This window comes from Rutilus rutilus (genome assembly GCF_951802725.1).
Source record: "Rutilus rutilus genome assembly, chromosome: 2".
In the NCBI taxonomy this organism is placed as follows: domain Eukaryota; kingdom Metazoa; phylum Chordata; class Actinopteri; order Cypriniformes; family Leuciscidae; genus Rutilus; species Rutilus rutilus.
In genome coordinates this window covers 48,152,242-48,172,149 of record NC_140210.1, presented here as the reverse complement: position 1 = coordinate 48,172,149, position 19,908 = coordinate 48,152,242, and the positions used below count along the sequence as shown (strand labels likewise).

At 37.4% G+C, this 19,908-nt stretch overlaps 1 protein-coding gene across 2 annotated transcripts in view; it reads right to left on the bottom strand.

Annotated features, from left to right (window-relative positions):
- LOC311283413 (complement C3-like) overlaps positions 1 to 19,908 on the bottom strand; it is a 175,768-nt gene that overhangs the window by 17,858 nt on the left and 138,002 nt on the right. For both annotated transcript variants that reach the window (XM_084397780.1, XM_084397779.1), the window contains exon 36: positions 16,936 to 17,041. In XM_084397780.1, the coding sequence (XP_084253906.1) occupies positions 16,936 to 17,041 (106 nt within the window). The remainder of the gene's footprint in view (positions 1 to 16,935; positions 17,042 to 19,908) is intronic.

Below are 19,908 nucleotides of genomic sequence, written 5' to 3'. Positions count from 1 at the left end.
TTTAACTGTACAAAAATCAATATACTCATTAATTCCACTTTTTAACAAGGGGCTATTAAGACAAGACTCCTCTATTAAAGGGCAAATTTCAAGATCTGGAAAAAGATCTTTACTACACAGCAAAAATTCCAGTGTTAAATTAACACTCCTGGGTAGGGCTGGGCGATTTAAATCGCGATATTGTTATGCGCATCTTGTCAGTAAAGCCGGTTCCTTTATTAGTAGTAAATCTCCATCACCTGCTTTCAGATGGAGCGGCATTTACTACAAAGAGCCGTAGTTAACTGACAAGCTGAGCCATATCGCATTAATATCGCGGACATATCGCCAGCGATAATTAATGCGATATGGCTCAGCTTGTCAGTTAACTACGGCTCTTTGTACGCAGCAAAAACTCCAGTGTTAAATTAACACTCCTGGGAGTGTATGAGTTCACACTCAAGAGTGTTTAAGTTAATGAGATAATTAAGTGATTAATTTAGTGATGATTGAGCATTATTGAAGACACCTGATGTTAACAAGCAGAATCACTGAAGGAGAAAATCACAAATTGTAAGTTACCGTTATGACGATCAATGGTTGCTTTAGTTGGGCTCTTGACCCATATATTATTAACTTTAGATTTTGTTTGTCTGTCTGTTGTTTCTGAATTATAATCACCAGTTGAACAAAGAAAAAAGTGATCTGATGGTGTTGGTTATGTTATGACAATCATCATTTGAACTTGATCACTGAACTCATTAAAATCCTTCTTTCTGACTTTGATTTATGTTGTTGGTTACAGCATAACTGTGAATCTGCATAAATGCCCAGAATTTTTCATATAATATAAAGGATTTCTTAAAAGTTGTTTTAAAAAAAAAAATCACTCTTTTAGGCACACACAGATGTCAAGATTCAGTCTATGCATCTCAACAATGGTGAGGAGCAGAATATTCAATTAGGAAAAGTAAATTACATAGACAATTCAGATCATAATTTATTCATACCGATGATGGGAGCCATTAATGCGTTGTGATTGGTGGCAGCCACTGCAACATGCTTTATTATTGTCACCATTGTTGAGATTCACAGGCTGATTATTGATGTCTGTGTTTTAAATGAATTTATCTGAATGTCATAACAATATCGCGATGATGCGCCTAACAATATCGCGATTTAAATCGCCCAGCCCTACTCCTGGGAGTGTATATGAGTCCACACTCAAGAGTGTAAAGTGTTCAAATATGAGTGTTAAAGTTAATGAGATAATTAAGTGATTAATTTAGTGATGATTGAGCATTATTGAAGACACCTGATGTTAACAAGCAGAATCACTGAAGGAGAAAATCACAAATTGTAAGCCACCGTTATGGCGATCAGTGTTTGTTTTAGTTGGGCTCTTGACCCTTAAATGTTTACTTTAAATTTTGCTTGTCTGCTGTTATTGATTTATAACAGTTATATGAACAAAGAAAAAATTTGATCTGATGGTGTTGGTTGTGTTTTGACATAATCCTGTTGTGATCTGAAATTTAAGATAGTTTAGTTTAATTTGTTTCAGCAGCTCTGTGCTTCTACAGCATATGATTTTCAGTATTTTTCATATAATCCAAAATATTTAATAAACATTGTTCTGATCAAAAGACTTTTGAATGAATTTATTTAGAAACACAGACATCAATAATCAGCCTGTGAATCTCAACAATGGTGACAATAATAAAGCATGTTGCAGTGGCTGCCACCAATCACAACTCATTAATGGGTCCCATCATGCATTGCGGTATGAATAAATTATGATCTGAATTGTCTATGTAATTTACTTTTCCTAATTGAATATTCTGCTCGTCACCATCGTCGCATAGACTGAATCTTGACGTCTGTGAGTGCCTAAAAGAAAGATTTTTTTTTGGTTTTTCAAAACAACTTTTAAGAAATCCTTTATATTATATCTAAAATTCTAGATATTTATGCAGAATCACAGTTACGCTGTGATCAACAACATAAATCTAAGTCAGAAATAAGGATCTTAATGAATTCAGTGACCAAGTTCAAATGATGATTGTCATAATATAACCAACACCATCAGATCACTTTTTTTCTTTGTTCATCTGTCAGTTATAACTCAGATACAACAGCCAAACCAAATCTAAAGTAAACATACAAAGGGTCAAGAGCCCAACTAAAGCAAACACTGATCGCCATAATGGTAACTTACAATTTGTGATTTTCTCCTTCAGTGATTCTGCTTGTTAACATCAGGTGTCTTCAATAATGCTCAATCATCACTCAGTTAATCACTTAATTAGCTAATTAACTTTAACACTCTTGAGTGTTAATTTAACACTCATATTTTAACACTTTACACTCTTGAGTCTGGACTCAGGGATTAAAGTCCCTGGACCAAACTCTTCTAAAAGTGTCTTCTCTTCAACAGTTAAAATTTTTGTTAGTTTGTCAATAACCTTCTTTGCAAACCGTATTGATCTGAACGTATTCCCACTAGTAGAGCTTCACTTTTCCTCCAATTGACTTTGGCAGAGGAAACACATTTAAAATCATGAACTATTTTTTCTAACTTAATAACATCCTCCTTTCCATTAAAAAAAAAAAAAAAAGTAACATCATCAGCATAGGCAGACAGATGTAAAGAATTATTACAACCAGGGAAAATCAGACCTTTTAAATGAGCTTGTAACTTTTGAAGTAAAGGCTCGATGGCAAGGGAATACATGGCACATCCCTGCCTAACTCCCCTCTCAACTTTAAACGGAGCACACTGTGGAATAACAAATTTAAGAATCTATTTCAGATATGCTTCCTTACATAACATCACAGTAAAGAATACTGATTTTAGCATTTGAGGTTTTATTTTAGATTCCAGTATAAACTGAGAAAGTTTAGCAGCGGTTATGATGATTATATCAAGAGATTCCTGCCAGTCCTTTTCTCTAAATGAGTCAATGGCTAAGACTCTCACCCTTTGTCCTTATGCATTTCCTGACCAGTAAGGTCAATGTACAGCTGTGCTTTTGTCTCTGTGATCATGCGAAGATATGGGTGATACTGTCAGGCTGATTGGATCATTTGAATGATAGTGTTATGCTGATTACCCAGCTATAAATGTTTTGTTCTAAAACGTTCTGAGAACATTACCACAAAGTTCTAATAATGTTTTCAGCGGGTAGTTTTATTTTGTTTCCCAGAATGTTCTCCTAAAAGGTACACAGCAAAAACTCCAGTGATAAATGTTAATGAGATAATTAAGTGATTAATTGTGTGATGAATGACCATTATTGAAGACACCTGATGTTAACAAGCAGAATCACTGAAGGAGAAAATCACTATTGTAAGTCACCATTATGAACATCATTCTTTTAAGACCATCTCTGGCACCATTTAAGTTTAAAGAGCCGATTTTAAAATTTGTCATTTTTGTTTTAGAGACCAGAACAAAAAAAAAACAAAAAAAAAAAGGGAAGAGCTGCCAAAAAAATGTTTTTTGGCAGACTTTAAGAAGGTGACAGCCTCATCATCTTTAGAATTTTTTTTTTTTTTTTTAAGTTTGTACACAAGTTTTCTAAGACGGTAAATCTCCACATCTTGAAAGGCTCCCTCTTTCATTAGATACCTTACATCATTGATGAATTGTTTACAATCAGGGAAAAAATGCTCAACTTGCATTCCTTTCAATCCCTTTGTTTTTTGCAAAAATGTACGTCATCAGCTTTATACAAACAAACTAAGTTTTCACTTTGAGAGATTTGAACCCTGAGACACGTTTGAATCAGAGGAATCCCTATCACTGTCTGAACCCATTCTCATTTACTTGTTTAAAAGCTTTTCCACAGCTTTTTTTCTTTCTTTTAACTGGGATCTTGAAAACAGATTTAGCTTCATTTTCAAAATCAACATCGTCTTCCACATCAATTTCATCTGCCTCTGTTACACAAACGTTTTCAAAATGTTCAACTTGCTCATCAGACATCGAGGGAGTATCAATTTTACTAGGCTCGGTAACAATCTCAAGTGGATCAGGGTTATTCTCGACAGCCACAACTGTGATCGGCTCGGGCTCAATCTCACCGGCTTCCACCACAGACATACCGGCAGTGTCGGTGTCACTCGCGATCTCAACCGGAGGAATAACAAAAAAAAAAAACAGTCCCATGCTTGTGCTCACACCTGCACTGTCCTTTTTACTAGGACAATCACGAACTAGATGTCCGATTCTACCACAACTAAAACATTTAATTGTAGTGTCAGATGTTGCAAACACTGTGTAAATGAACCCATCAATTTTGAACTTATAAACCAGATTGATCTCATCAATTCCATTTTTCAGAACCATGAAATCTTGGCTTCTGAATGAGACTAGATGCTTCACTTAAGGTGACTTGCACCCAAGAGGGATTTTCTTTAGGGGAAAACCAGTTTTCCAGCCTGGATGCCAGCCGAACTTAGCCCCGCCCACAACATTTTTAGGTCGGGAAGTTCGGTCTGGACTTGATCCGTTGAGGAGCTATTATGCCCGAACAAAAATTGTTCGGACCAATCAAATTGTCAGGGCGGGCTTTATACGATGATGGACAGATGAGCAACGTAATCATCTACGTCACCAACGAGCGCTTGGGTTGAATTCGTTAACAACAAAGACGACAGCCGCTGGAGAATTGAGATATCATTTCACACTTACAAATAAGTCAGATAGAATAAATGCAAATTTGACGTGCTGTCCGAGGAGAGGCTCCGGGCTCGGTATTCGGCCCGAACCCAAAGTACTCCCCCCGTATTCCTGGCTGTGGAAGAACAAGCCGAGAGTGAGTGGAGGGATGCTGAAAACTGTCAAGGAATGTTAGGTGAGTTGACAGAGTGAATATATGTTTCCTCTCATGCTGATAGGGTAGACATGGTGTTTGATGACAAGTTGATTGGATTGATTATTTGAACATGCTCCTCCCGAACTTTATGAAACATCATGTGTAGATTTCGCCATCGCGTCTGTTATAGAAGATATCGACAGCACATTCATTTTAAAAGAGGAACAGAGAACCGCGATCAAGGCATTTGTCGATCGGAAACATGAATGAAAACTTACTCCGTTGCTCTGATTGGTTGTAGGTCTATCCAATTGAGTGCAGAAGCATTTTCCTTCCTGGTTCGGTTGAAACACGCCCCATAATCAAAGCTCAATGGAGCAGTATCAGACTCATATTCTGACTAGAATCTGAGTATGACGACGTCAGGCTACCAGTTTTCCATACCGAGATAACTCATGCACCAGTATTTCATCATTAATAAACGGAGGTACGTTGGACAGTATGATCTTTTTTGACGGGGTACTCAAAGGTAAAACAGTCACGAGGGAACCATTCAACACAATGCCGCTTTGGACAACTTAATTTGCCTTTTCAACTGTTTAAAAAAAAATAACAATGGCATTGTTCATTCGCGGTTAAATCTTTAAAACTCATTAGCTGCGTCCGAAATAGCGTACTATGTGAGTAGGTACTACATTTAAATTAGAACGTACTTTGCGACCGTTAAAAAAGTACGTTCTATAGTATGAATATGGGTAGTATGAATGGAGTCCGGACGTACTACATGCGCCATGTTGATATTGTCACGTTACAAGCGCGGTCACATAAGCGCAAAAATTTAAAGAGCCCATTCCACTGACTGCTCCAACTTAGAGCAATGTTTTTAGTTCTTCTTTCGTCTGCGTTTTTACGTCGTTCGTGTTCACAATTCAGAGGAGTCATCGGTCAGCTGCTCGTAGATCACGCCTTTGTCGAGAACTTTTGTGTAATTTCTCCAATAAGTCATGTTTTGCTGTTCTTGTTGCATTTATAAGGCTTTAACCAGCAGATGTCCTCAGCATGCTATGGTTTGAGTGAAGCTAGAGTAGGCTGATCGATCTAATCATCTAACAGTGAATTTAGCTGACGTAGTCAATATAGTGGAGTAAAAACAACACCTAAGAGTTTTTCACCGCAACTTCAAGACAATGTTGTCGAAACGAGCGCTGGATAACTGAGGTAATACTTCTCACCATTTATTCAGAGGGTATGAACGATTATATCATAATCCATTTCCTTGAAAAGGGGCTTGACTTGTCAAACTGTTGGATTTTTTCTGGACCTCGGCGATAACTTCACTGCAATGTTCGCAAGACTTTAAATTAGAATGGTTTCTGATTGGCTGTCAGTGTTTTATCGTTCAACAGCTGAAAATAAATAAATAAATAAATAAATCGTCCCGAAAGTGATCCCAATGATATAATTTCTCTATAGGCATATCCTTATAATTATAGCTGTGGTGTGAACTCTGCTATTCTTTAACTTTGAGAATGATTTTAAGAACTAGCTTAAATCTTTATCTTTATCTTTATCATCCCTGGTGTACGGGCCTTTAGACATTTTCTTAATAGGGGCATTAAACTTAAGCTTAGAGTCTACAATGACATTGAGTCTACAATATTTAAATCACTTCCTTTATGTCCTTTTGATCAATTTTGATTTTAAATCCATCCAGCACTTTTGTTTTTTAGTAAGTAAAAAAATAAAAAATAAAAACACATTGAAGCGGTTTTGTTATTAAGCTGTTATCCTGTAGTCGCTGGGAAACACTGACCAGTTGCCTGGTTAACATTTCTGAAGCTTATCAACAGGATTATAAAACATAAACAAGGTTTTATTAAACTAGAAGGTAGCAAACGTAACAACATATGTAACACGTATGTAACACATATGTAACACGTACACACAAACAACCTTGGTTATTGTTCTGGACTGTGCTCCTCTTCCGGATCGCTGATCGATTGCTCCTGTCTGCCTCGCTGCCTGCTGTGAGTGTGTTTGCCTCGGTGCTGTAAGCTCCGTCTTAGCCTCGTATTTCTTTGTTTTGAACCATCATTTACTACAATTTGTAGTTGTTTATACTAAATACAGCTTACCCAACATCTCAGATTGACATCGCTAGCATCCGTTACTACTAACACAACACGCTAATTCGCTACTGCTAGCCTGTTAACGCGCCACCCGTGCGCTCAGCTGTTTTATTTATTTATTTTTTCTCTCGCGCGCTCGCGCCTTTGAGTTCATAAAAGCTCAGGTAAGTAATAATCAGTCAACAAACACGGTGAGTAATGTCTTGTCCTGTTATTGTCACCTGCACTTCATGTCACATGTTTAGCATAGACTTCTCTGTTGGCAATGTAGGATTTATATGTGATAAATGTAAGGAGACAGTTAGGCTGACAGAGAAGATTTCAGAATTAGAGACACGCATCCAAACTTTAATTGAGGATAGTAAGAGTGCTAGAGCTTTAGATACTATTTTGGATGCGCCTAGCATAGTGAACTCTTTACATGATTCGGTTCCAGCTGAAGTAGTGCCTGAGCAGCCGGGCAAATGGGTGACAGTGAGGGATCGCTCTAGTCGCGGATCAAAAAACCACTCTTCCGTTCCGATTACCACAACAAATCGATTTGCCCCGCTCAGTGAAACACCCACTGAGAATTCTGTTGATTGTGCCCTAGTAATTGGTGATTCGATCACACGGAACGTGAAAATAGAGACACCAGCGAACATAGTCACATGTTTGCCGGGAGCCAGAGCGCCTGACATCAAAGCAAATTTAAAAGTGCTGGCTAATGCTAATCGTAAATTCTCTAAGATCATTATTCATGTCGGCACTAATGATGTTCGACTCCGCCAGTCGGAGATCACCAAAATTAATATTAAAGAGGTGTGTGAACTTGCAAGTACGATGTCAGGCACTGTAATTTGCTCTGGCCCCCTTCCTGTTCGCAGGAGTGATGAGATAGTTAGTAGATTGTGTTCACTGAATCGCTGGCTGTCTGAGTGGTGTCCGTGTAATAATATAGAATTCATAGACAATTGGAAAAGTTTTTGGGGCAAACCTGACCTGTTGAAAAGAGATGGTATTCATCCCTCCTGGGATGGTGCTGCTCTTCTATCTAGTAATATGGCTCATAGTCTTAGAGCTCAAACATGACAAATTGGGCACCAGGTCAGGAAGCAGACAGACTGGCTAAACCAACCGTCTGCTAGCGGCCTCGCGTCACCCAGGTCAGATAAATCCCATCACATAGAGCCTCTTTCACCTAGCTATCATCATATAGAGACTGTGTCTGTTCCCCGATTTTGGAAATCCAAAAAATGTTTAAACCTATCTAAGGTTAAAAATTTAATTGATGTTCAACAAATAAAAAACAGCTATAATACAGATGAGCAAATGATAAAGCTTGGGTTGCTGAATATTCGATCGCTTACTTCAAAAGCACTCATTGTTAATGATATGATTTCAGATAATAACCTAGATGTGCTGTGTTTGACAGAAACCTGGCTAAAACCAAACGATTACATTACTTTAAATGAGTCCACCCCGCAAGATTACTGTTATAAACATGAACCCCGTCTGAAACGCAAAGGGGGTGGTGTTGCTGTAATTTATAGTAATATTTTCAAAACCACTAAGAAATCAAGTTTCGAATATAATTCTTTTGAAGTGTTAGTGCTTAATGTAAAAATATATAGTAAAAATGATAAATCACGTTTGAGATTTGTGCTGGCTACTGTATACAGGCCACCAGGGCACCATACAGACTTTATCAAAGAATTTGCGGACTTTCTATCAGAGTTAGTATTGGCTGCAGATAAAGTACTAATTGTTGGTGATTTTAATATACACATCGATAATGAAAAAGATGCATTGGGATTGGCATTTAAAGACATTGTAAACTCAATTGGAGTTAGACAACACGTGTCAGGACCTACTCATCGTCGTAATCATACTCTAGATCTAATAATATCACATGGAATAGATGTTGATGCCGTTGAAATTCTGCAGCAGAGTGATGACATCTCAGATCATTATCTAGTCTCGTGTAAATTACATTTAGCCAAGGCTGCAAAGCCGACTCCGTGTTACAAATATGTTAGACCTATCACTTCTGCTACTAAAGATTGCTTTATTAATAATCTTCCTGATCAGTTTCATCATTTTAGCATCCCGGATAGCTTAGAAAAACTTGATATTGCAACAGAAACTTTTAACTCTCTCTTTTCCAGCACTTTAGACACAGTTGCTCCTTTGCGCTTAAAGAAGATTAAAGAAAATAATCCAACGCCGTGGTACAACGAGCACACTCGGGCCCTTAAGAGAGCAGCCAGAAAAATGGAGCGCAACTGGAAGAAAACAAAATTAGAGGTATTTCGCATTTCATGGAAGGAGAGCTCGATTGCTTACAGAGAGGCTTTAAAAGCTGCTAGATCTGCTTATTTTTCAAACCTATTAGAAGAAAATAAACATAATCCTAGGTATTTATTTGAAACAGTGGCTAAACTAACGAAAAAGAAAGCTTCAAACACAGAAGGTTCCAAGCAGCACAGCAGTAATGACTTTATGAACTTCTTCACTTATAAGATTGATAATATCAGGGATAAAATTATAACTATGCAACCGTCTACTACAGTATCGCATCAGGCAGTGCATTTTAGTCTCCCTGAGGAAAAATTTGATTCATTCATTGCTATAGGAGAGGAAGAATTTACTAAACTCGTTAAATCATCTAAATCTACAACATGTATGTTAGACCCTATACCGACTAAGCTACTGAAAGAGATGCTTCCAGAGGTCATAGATCCTCTTCTTAATATCATTAATTCCTCTTTGTCTCTAGGATACGTACCAAAAAACTTTAAGCTGGCTATGATTAAACCGCTTGTTAAAAAAATGCAACTTGATCCTTCAGAATTAGTCAATTACAGGCCGATCTCGAATCTACCCTTTCTGTCAAAGATACTAGAAAAGGCAGTATCTTCACAACTATGTTCCTTTCTAGAAAGAAATGATATCTGCGAGGATTTTCAGTCCGGATTTAGACCATACCATAGTACTGAGACAGCTCTCGTTAGAGTAACAAATGATTTGCTCTTATCATCCGATCGTGGTTGTGTCTCTCTATTAGTGTTACTCGATCTTAGTGCTGCGTTTGACACCATTGACCACGACATTCTTTTAAATAGACTAGAAAACTATGTTGGCATTAGTGGAATTGCACTAGCATGGTTTAAATCATACTTATCTGACCGTTATCAGTTTGTAGCAGTAAATGAAGAGATGTCTTATCAATCACAAGTTCAGTATGGCGTACCACAGGGCTCAGTACTAGGACCGCTGCTGTTCACTCTGTACATGCTGCCATTAGGAGATATTATTAGGAAACATGGAATTAGCTTCCACTGTTATGCCGACGATACTCAGCTCTATATTTCTTCAAAACCTAACGAAACTTACCAATTCACTAAATTAACAGAATGCATAGCTGATATAAAAAACTGGATGACTCGTAATTTCCTACTTCTAAATTCTGAAAAAACAGAGATTCTAATTATTGGACAAAAAACTTCCTCACGTAATAACCTAGAATACTGTCTAACACTTGATGGCTGCTCTGTTAAGTCTTCGTCGTCGGTTAGGAACCTGGGTGTGCTCTTTGATACCAATCTTTCATTTGAAAGTCACGTGTCTAGTATCTGTAAAACCGCATTTTTCCATCTTAAAAATATATCTAAATTACGTCATATGCTCTCATTGACAAATGCGGAACAATTAGTCCATGCGTTCATGACCTCAAGGCTAGATTATTGTAATGCTCTACTGGGTGGTTGCCCTGCACGCTTAATAAACAAACTACAGCTGGTCCAAAACGCAGCAGCTCGAGTTCTTACCAGAACCAGGAAGTATGACCATATTAGCCCGGTTCTGTCAAAACTGCACTGGCTCCCTATTAAACATCGCATCAATTTTAAAATATTGCTGATTACTTACAAAGCACTAAATGGTTTAGCTCCGCGGTACTTGAGCGAGCTCTTAACGCATTATACTCCTTCACGTCTATTGCGATCTCAAAATTCCGGCCAGTTGATAATACCTAGAATATCTAAATCAACTGCTGGCGGTAGATCCTTTTCCTATTTAGCACCAAAACTTTGGAACAGCCTTCCTACCATTGTCCGGGAAGCAGACACACTCTGTCAGTTCAAATCTAGATTAAAGACACATCTCTTTGACATAGCGTTCACATAATACATTATAGACTTCTATAATTCAATATTAGGCTGCATAGATTAGGTCAGCTGGAACCGGGAACACTTCCCATAAATCCTGATGTACTTGTTACATCATGAGAAGAATGGCATCTACGCTAATTTTAGTGTCTTTGTTTATCCCAAGGTTTTCCCGCAGCCTGCCGGATCCAGGCCGTTTCCAGATCTGATGAAGGACCTTCGCCTGGACCCGATGTCAATGCAGTGCTGAAGGGCCAACTAGTCTCTCCCTATGGAGGATCCCTTTCCCACTCTACAGATAACGCGTCGTCGGGAAAACTCAATTTGCGTATCTACCCCGAATTGATAAAATAAAATAAAATTCTGAATCAAAACTATAAGGAAACACCAGTAATTTGTTTAGGTTTGGTTTGTAGGGAATTCCAAACCTGCACACATATATTCAAACGCACATAACTATAGAACCCGTTCTTAATGCGCATCTGAACGCCATCAGCGTTTCTCACAGGTTCGCGTTTAAAGTCTGTGTAGAGAGAATGGTGTCGTCTTGGCGGCCCTAATTTAAAAACAAATGATCGTTGCGACGGAAGCGAATCAATCAAAACTAACTTTAGCTGGAAAATAACTTTATTAAAGAACCGCTATAAAGCCAAAACAATCTTACGTTATATTATACATTTATCTCTGTGAAGCTGCTTTGAGACAATCTACATTGTTAAAAGCGCTATATAAATGAAGATGACTTGACTTGACTGACAACAAGCGACAACTGAATAATGAAGATGGAACTTACTGTAAAAAAGAATACATTGATTTTATTGATATCTAATTAATAAAAATGAGGCAACAGATTACAAGCAATATTATTAATTAAATTTAAAAAATTAGAATTGAGTAATAATTAATCAAATGAATTCATTAAAAGTTAACCATTTAAAATGAGTAAAATGTACAAAATATATTTTATTGCCAACATTGAAGACACCTGGTGTTAACAAGCAGAATCACTGAAGGAGAAAACCATAATTAAAGTCACCATTGTGGAGATCAGTGTGTGTTTTAGTTGGGCTCTTGACCCTTAAATCATTTACTTTAAGTTGTGTTCGGCTGCTGTACATGAGTTATAACAGCCAGATGAACAATGAGAAAAGGTGATCTGATGGCGTTGGTTGTGATTTAACATAATCATTATTTCACAATCATTGGACCTGATTCACTGAACCTCATATAGAGTCCAATTTATTAAGTTAAATTAACTTAGTTAAATTAACTTTATTAATTATAGCACTATAATATTTGTAGCCTTTTCAATGAAATCCAAATGATCAAATCAATAATAAAAAATAAAGAAATATGGTTTTTTTTTAGACACAAACACACATCAAGATTTTGCGTATGAATCTCAGCAATGGTGACGAACAGATCACCTCTGAACATAAGCTCATTATTTATTCATGCAGCAATGCATGATGGGAGCCATGAATGAGTTTTGATTGGTGGAACCCAGAATGCACTGCAACATGCTTTATAAATGTCACCATTGTTGAGATTCACAGGCTGATTATTGATGTCTGTGTGTCTCCTTTTTATGTAAGAGAAACTTTTTAGAAATTATTTGCCTTACATTGTAAAAGTTAAAAAATATTATGCCGTACAAGGACAGTGCTGCTATAATTAATATAGTTCACCTAACTCATAAATTGGACTCTATATGAGGTTCAGTGATTCAGGTCTAATGATTGTGAAATAATGATTATGTTAAAACACAACCAACACCATCAGATCACCTTTTCTATTTGTTCATCTGGCTGTTATAACTCATGTACAGCAGCCGAACAAAACTTGAAGTTAATAATTTAAGGTCAAGAGCCCAACTAAAACACACACTGATCACCACAATGGTGACTTTAATTATGGTTTTCTCCTTCAGTGATTCTGCTTGTTAACACCAGGTGTCTTCAATGTTGGCAATAAAATATATTTTGTAAATTTTACTCATTTTAAATGGTTAACTTTAAAGGAATTCATTTGATTAATTATTACTCAATTCTAATTTGTTAAATTTAATTAATAATATTGCTTGTAATCTGTTGCCTCATTTTTATTAATTAGATATCAATAAAATCAATGTATTCTTTTTTACAGTGTACTTTGACTGGCCTTCAAACCAAAGTAGATATGTCGAGGAAATGCTGTTGTTGTTTTTTTCACTGTGAGGGAAAAACATAATTGCATAGACTTCCAACGGCAGAGGAATTGAAGAATCAGTGGTTACAATTATTTTACAACCTTTTGCACTGCAGTTCGATGCAGGTCAGTGTGTTATATAGATACCGTGATATAGATAAATGACAGATAGGCCTATAACATCACATCTGAAATTTAAGAGAGGTATAAAATGAAATTACCACTGTGAAACGTCCTGCACAAGTCGAGCTTGTGAAGGTAGTTTGGGTCAATCAGCTTGTTCTTCTTGGCTGTCATTATTGGACTCAAACTGATACAGCAAAACTGATGCTATAGTTAGCGTAGTTACAGTATTGTTTACAGCAAAGCCTCCGGAGCTGATTTTCAACAGTTAAAGGTAGACCCATCAGAAAGGACTGGGACCACCTGACCAATCAGAACATACTGGGACCGGTTGACCAATAAGAACAGACTGGGCTTCTCGGAATGCAGGTTTTACAGAAACCGAAGGGTGGACAGAGGGTGAAAATAGGTGCTGCAACAATGTAAATTATAAGACAAATTAGTGTTTTCGAGATTAAATCATGTAAACCTATTCCAGTAGACCCCCTGAACAAAATTATGAACCTGTAAATGAGCATAATAGGGATAATAGGGGCTCTTTGTGTAGGATTGGGATCTCAGAACAAAGTACCCAGCAATGACTCTTTTTAGTGAACCAAAGACGCACAGCTCACAGCTGTTATGCTGCATTTGAGGATTGTGAGACTCAAATCTGTGTGGTTCCTGACTGGTTGTTCATAATGACAGCATGTAGGCCTAGTTTAAGATGTCACTAACATTGGTTTAGTATTGCTATTCCGTAGTTTGTGAAAAGTCTGTGTAAACACATTTAGTAAGAAGTGTTACCATCCGAACGATATCATCATTCGGCAATGGAATTGCATGTTTTATATATTTCTTCCAAAAAAGTAATCGTTGTTGCAGGGTTGCCAACTCTCACGCATCTGGTTTGACACTCACGCTTTCAGCATCAATCTCACGCTCTCACGCACACGCAAGAAATGTCACGCCAAAATCCACGTTTCTCCCCTCTCAATCCGTTAATTTTCTGTTGATGACTGACTATACTAGACCACAGCGTATTAATGACAGGAGAGGAGTTTAAGGCCCACAGCTGTAACATCTGCCTACAACGTTCTCGCTGCAGTATTCTCTGATCGTTGATTCACTGAAAACCTTGCACCTGATACGTCAGTTGCGTGTGAAAAGTTCAGAGAGAGTTCAGAGCATAGGTTCGGAGCATTTTTACAGTCTATGGTTCGGAGCATTTTTACAGTCTATGGTTCGGAGTCGGAGCCACTGATGAACGTTTGAAAGTTTGGATGACAATCAAGGTAAGCAGATAATAAAATGTGCCTTGTCACCACAGACGTAGCCTTGACTAATCAGTCTGTGTGCCGAGAGTACAGACTTCAACTTGCAAATGTTGTCTGACGTGCATTATGTGGGCTAGCTATTTGCTCAATAAAAATAGGCTCATGGTCAAGTGAATATTAATTCACTTGCCACAAATCGGGCAAGTGGCATTTTAAAATTCCCCAAATTATCAAAGGTTGCCCAGAATGTGTTGAGCCTGCCACAGTCAAATGCGGATGCTGAGCGAACCTTTTCAGTTATTGGCCTAAACAAGACAGACACCAGGAACAGACACCATCACTTGATGGCACCCTGTGAATGATGGGTTGTTCGCTTCGCTTGTTCTACCTCGTTCATTAAAATGAACAAATCTTTTTTCGAGTCATTTCGTTAATTTAAGGGGCTTTAAATGTTATACTTTTAACAGCCAAATTCCACAAACACATCCACCTACGCAGTCTTTATCATATTCTGAATTAAGAAATCATTATAATGCAGTCAAAAATAATTTACAGGGAACATAAATAATTACTTTACCTTCCGAGTCTTTCGTTCATTTGTCACGTGACAGACACATTACGGTTCATGAACAGATTGAACCCTGCTTCAGATACGAGCCTCCTGCAGAGGTAGTGAAGCAGGCCAACACTGCCACTGTGGCATAGGCTACAACAGGCCTAATGTGTGAAACTTGTGTTGTGGTTTTCTGGGGAGGTGGAGTAACTATTATGTGTCCCTTTTGTTTTGAGATTTCTAATTGTTTTGATGTTGTTGTTTTACATGTTTATTTAATCACCTCTATTTTAATTTTTTTTATATCAATCGATCAATCAATAAATTAGTTGTACATTTTGAAAACACGTTTCCATTCTATTCTTTTTTTTTTTTTTTTTTTTTCATAAATCAGGGTTTATACTAAGTAAACAAGGACTGACATTTTTTAAATTAGGGTTAGGGTTGCCAAAAAATTTCTCTGTGCGAAGTGGAAGAACTGGAAGTTTTCACTCCAGCCAAAGTCCCAAAGTTGGCAACCCTGTTGTTGTGTAACCTTAATACTCTGTTGATTAGTAAATGGCTACTAGGGGTAGTTGTTGTATTATGTGGGGAAATTATATGTATTTGAGAGGGAAGAAAAAGTATGTTTTGCATGAAAAAAAGTAAGTTTTGCATGCAATGCTTAAGTAAAGAGACGTGCATTACTTTGATGAGATCACTCTTGATTTATGTGACTACCAGTGTTGTAGTCGAGACCAGCTCACTCGAGTCCGAGTCGAGACCGAGACCAGAGAGGGTCGAGTCCGAGTCGAGACCGAGACCAGAGAGGTTGGATAACCTAAGGTTGGGTCTAAAAACCAGACCTAAAGATATCTTCAAGAATATGTAAAATATTTGGTGGTGACAATAAAATTGGCACCATATATATATATACCATGGAACCATGTACACTGTAATGGTAAAAAGGCCACATAGTAGGTGAAATAATCATGAAATAATTTTAAATGGGACTCGAGTGGACTCGGGAATAAGTCCGAGTCCTAATATGTTCGAGTACGAGTCAGTTCCGAGTCAAAATGCACACGAGTCCATGACAAGACCGAGACCATTAAAATATGGTCTCGAGACCGAGTCCGAGTCTCGAGTACACAACACTGGTGACTACACAACAATCGTTACTAATAATTGGAAGAGGAATCTTTCATTTTCTTATGATTCCCCTTCCCAGTTGCCTGTAGCAGCAGACAAATTCAAGCTTGAATTGAGCCATGGTACAAAATCAATTAAATTGTCAATTTTTGGGGCTCAGAAAAACGCACCGTTTTAGTGTGAATTCCTTTAAATGCAAATGAGCTGTTTCTGCCGGCACAGAGGGCGGAGCCTCACGAGCTCGCTCAGTAGCAGGACAGTCCATCAACAAAACACCTCAATCACTTAGGAGACATTTTTGTCTACAGCTGCGCCAGCGTCGAAACAATGGTGGACTGTGTTTAGCTCACTCAGGGCGTGTCTACGCTAAAACTGCAGCGTCCATCAACAGTCGCAGGAGGAGCCTGTGCAAAGTGATGTCACATTGCCCCAAATCTGAGAACGGCTTGTTCTAAGACAGTGCTTATGATTTATGGGAATTTAAAGAAAAGCACTGGGTGGATTTTTATCATTATAGGGTGGTTGTGTACACACACTACTACCACACATTTATGTTCAAAAGCCATGTAAAAGTGAATTTTGCATAATAGGTGTCCTTTAATATCTCACCTGGAGAGTAATATTCATATATTGTGACGGAAACAGGTTGAAGCAGACCCACATTAAACATCTTGTTCATTTTGAAGGCAATTCTTTCTGTCTCTTTATGAGAAACCTGATAAACAAAAAAAAACAAAAAAAAAACAAAGCAAATGTATGATATTAAATGTGAAACTGCCCACGTCAACATTTGCACAGGTGACAAATAATAATAACACAGTAAATTCCCCGGTGTTAAATTTAACACCGCTCAGTGTTTATATGGGAACCACCAGCAGGGTGTTTAAATAAACACTGAAGCAGTGTTAGAGTTAATTAGATAATTAAGTGATTAATTGAGTGATGATGAAGCATTGAAGACACCTGATGATAACAAGCAGAATCACTGAAGAAAAGAGAAACACAAGAACTATAACTGACATCCGGAGATGAAATCAACTGAAGATAAAAGACGACCAGAGGTGGAAAGTCCAACACAACCAAAATGACCTGATCAGCTTTTCTCTTTGTTCATCTGAGAGTTATAACACTGATAGAACAGCCAAACAAAATCTAACGGTATTAGTTTAAGGTTCAAGAGCCCAACTAAAGCAAACACTGATCACCATAATGGTAACTTAAAAAAAGAGATTTTCTCCTTCAGTGATTCTGCTTGTTAACATCAGGTGTCTTCAATAATGGTCAATCATCACTCAATCAATCACTAAATTATCTCATTAACTTTAACACTCTTGAGTCTGGAGCCAAATAAACTCCCAGGAGAGTTCATTTAAAACTGGAGTTTTTGCTGTGTGAGTTCATGGGTGGAATAAATATATGGCAGGACTTTTACTTTCTGACCCCTGGACTTTCCACCTCTGAAGACGACATAAGGGGTCATATAATGGTACATACACTTTTACAAGTTGATTGCACTGAAATGTCTGTTGGCAGTGCCTGTACACAACCATCCTATCATGATTAAAATCCATCCAGTGGTTTTGTTTTAATCTCCTTATATGTTTGACCATCTATGAAATCAAGCCGTTCGATATTGTGACGTCATAAGATCGTACGCCCCTCCCGCGATTGTGATTGACAGCCGTGTTTCAACACAAGACCCGCCCTGAGCAAGCTGTGACAGCCGTCGTCATAGTAGTCCGCCATTGTTGATATGCTGGAGGAGAATGGCGTCTACGCGATTGTGGTGTTCTGTTCTTAGATGTAATAAGGAACACAGCAGTCATTTGGATGTTCCTAAATCTGAGCCGTTATAGATGCAGTGGCTGAGTTTTGTTTTTGAAGCGATATGCCCAAAGGATTGACGCGGGGATTCCCTCACGGGGATTCCCCACGATCGTCCATGCTTTCATGTTTACGCGAATCATTTCACACCAGACAGCTTTACAAACGAGAAAAAAGGGATCGGTACCAACGTGTTACTGCTGAACCTCCAGAAGATATGAGTGTAATGTTTTATTAACCTTTATATTAGTATTTATATTAATCTTTGCGAAATTTGCAAACCTTTCTGCAGGCTTCACAATGAATGCGTCTAAGGTTTACACTCAGGGTACATTACGGCATGTTTTCTATGTACGACGTTCTCAATATAATTCATAATCACACGTTTATAACGAATAACACGTGGTTATTGTGTTAGATACGTGTACCCACAGAACAGAGAGGCGGGGTGAGCAAAGCTCATTATCATTTAAAGACACATGCACTGAAACGGCGTGCTGAAAACAGAGCTGTTTTTGACCAGGTAAAATTAGTGTTTTCTTACAATACTAATGAGAATTTTTAATTAAAGTATATTACAAACTTTTAATTTAGACCCTAAAGAATCATATTAGCTTGTACAAAAATGGCATTATATGACCCCTTTAAATCTGTGAAGATCTCAGAAGAGGAGGATTAAACAACTCCACAAACAGCATTACCAGCTTCACTTATTACCAACTAGTTATTGAGAATTAATAGAGGTGTAGATGTTTTTTTGGAATTAACATGTTTTAGTAAATTCACCATTATGGTGATCAGTGTTTGCTTTAGTTGGGCAGTTTGACTCTTGGCTTTGCTATTCAAATTTGTGGTCTTTGTAACAGTGTTTACCAAAACATATAATTTTGTTACAAAGTATGCCAGAAACAAAGATGATCATGTGATGGAGTTTTAACCATCATGAAGCAAAATGATTCACTAATCTCATAAATTAGCAAAAATGATAATTGTTATTAAAAGATTCATTTTTCACCAATGATAATTTCTTGCCACTGAACAGACATTCTGAATTATGATTTTTTTTTTCTTTGTGAACATTGTGGAGCAAATTATTTAAGACACACACAGACGTCAAGAATTAGCTTATGAATTGCAACAATTGTGACATGCTTCCTGCAGCAATGCATGCTGGGAGCCACCATATTATAAAACTAATGGCTCCCAGCATGCATTGCAGCTTGAAGCATGTCACAATTGTTGTGATTCATAAGCTGATTCTTGATGTTAGTGTGTGTGTGTCTTTGGTTTATTTTCTCGCAATGTATTTAGAAGTTAAAATTCAGAATGTTTGATTTTAGAAAAAGAAAATTGATGGTAAAAATCTGTTGATAACAAGTTACCTCTTTTGGTCAGTTATGACATTTGTCAAACATATTTTTTATGTTGAAGAAACATATATCATATCTTAGTTTAAGGGTTCCTTTGCAACAATTTATGTGTTTTAGTAAACACTGTTACAAAGACAACAACTAACATAAAAATATATATAAATTGTCAAACCACCCAACTAGAGGGAACACTGATCACAATAATGGCGAGCACGCCTTTTCATCTAAACATTTGTTTATTCTCAAAAATAACTTCTGTAGATGAATGACAGAAATAAGCTCAAACTGGTTTGTAATAAGAGCGATTTCATGTCTTTTCAGTTGATTTCATCTAATGCTGTGTCCGGAAGTCAGTTGTAGTTATTTTGTTTATCTTTACTTCAGTGAT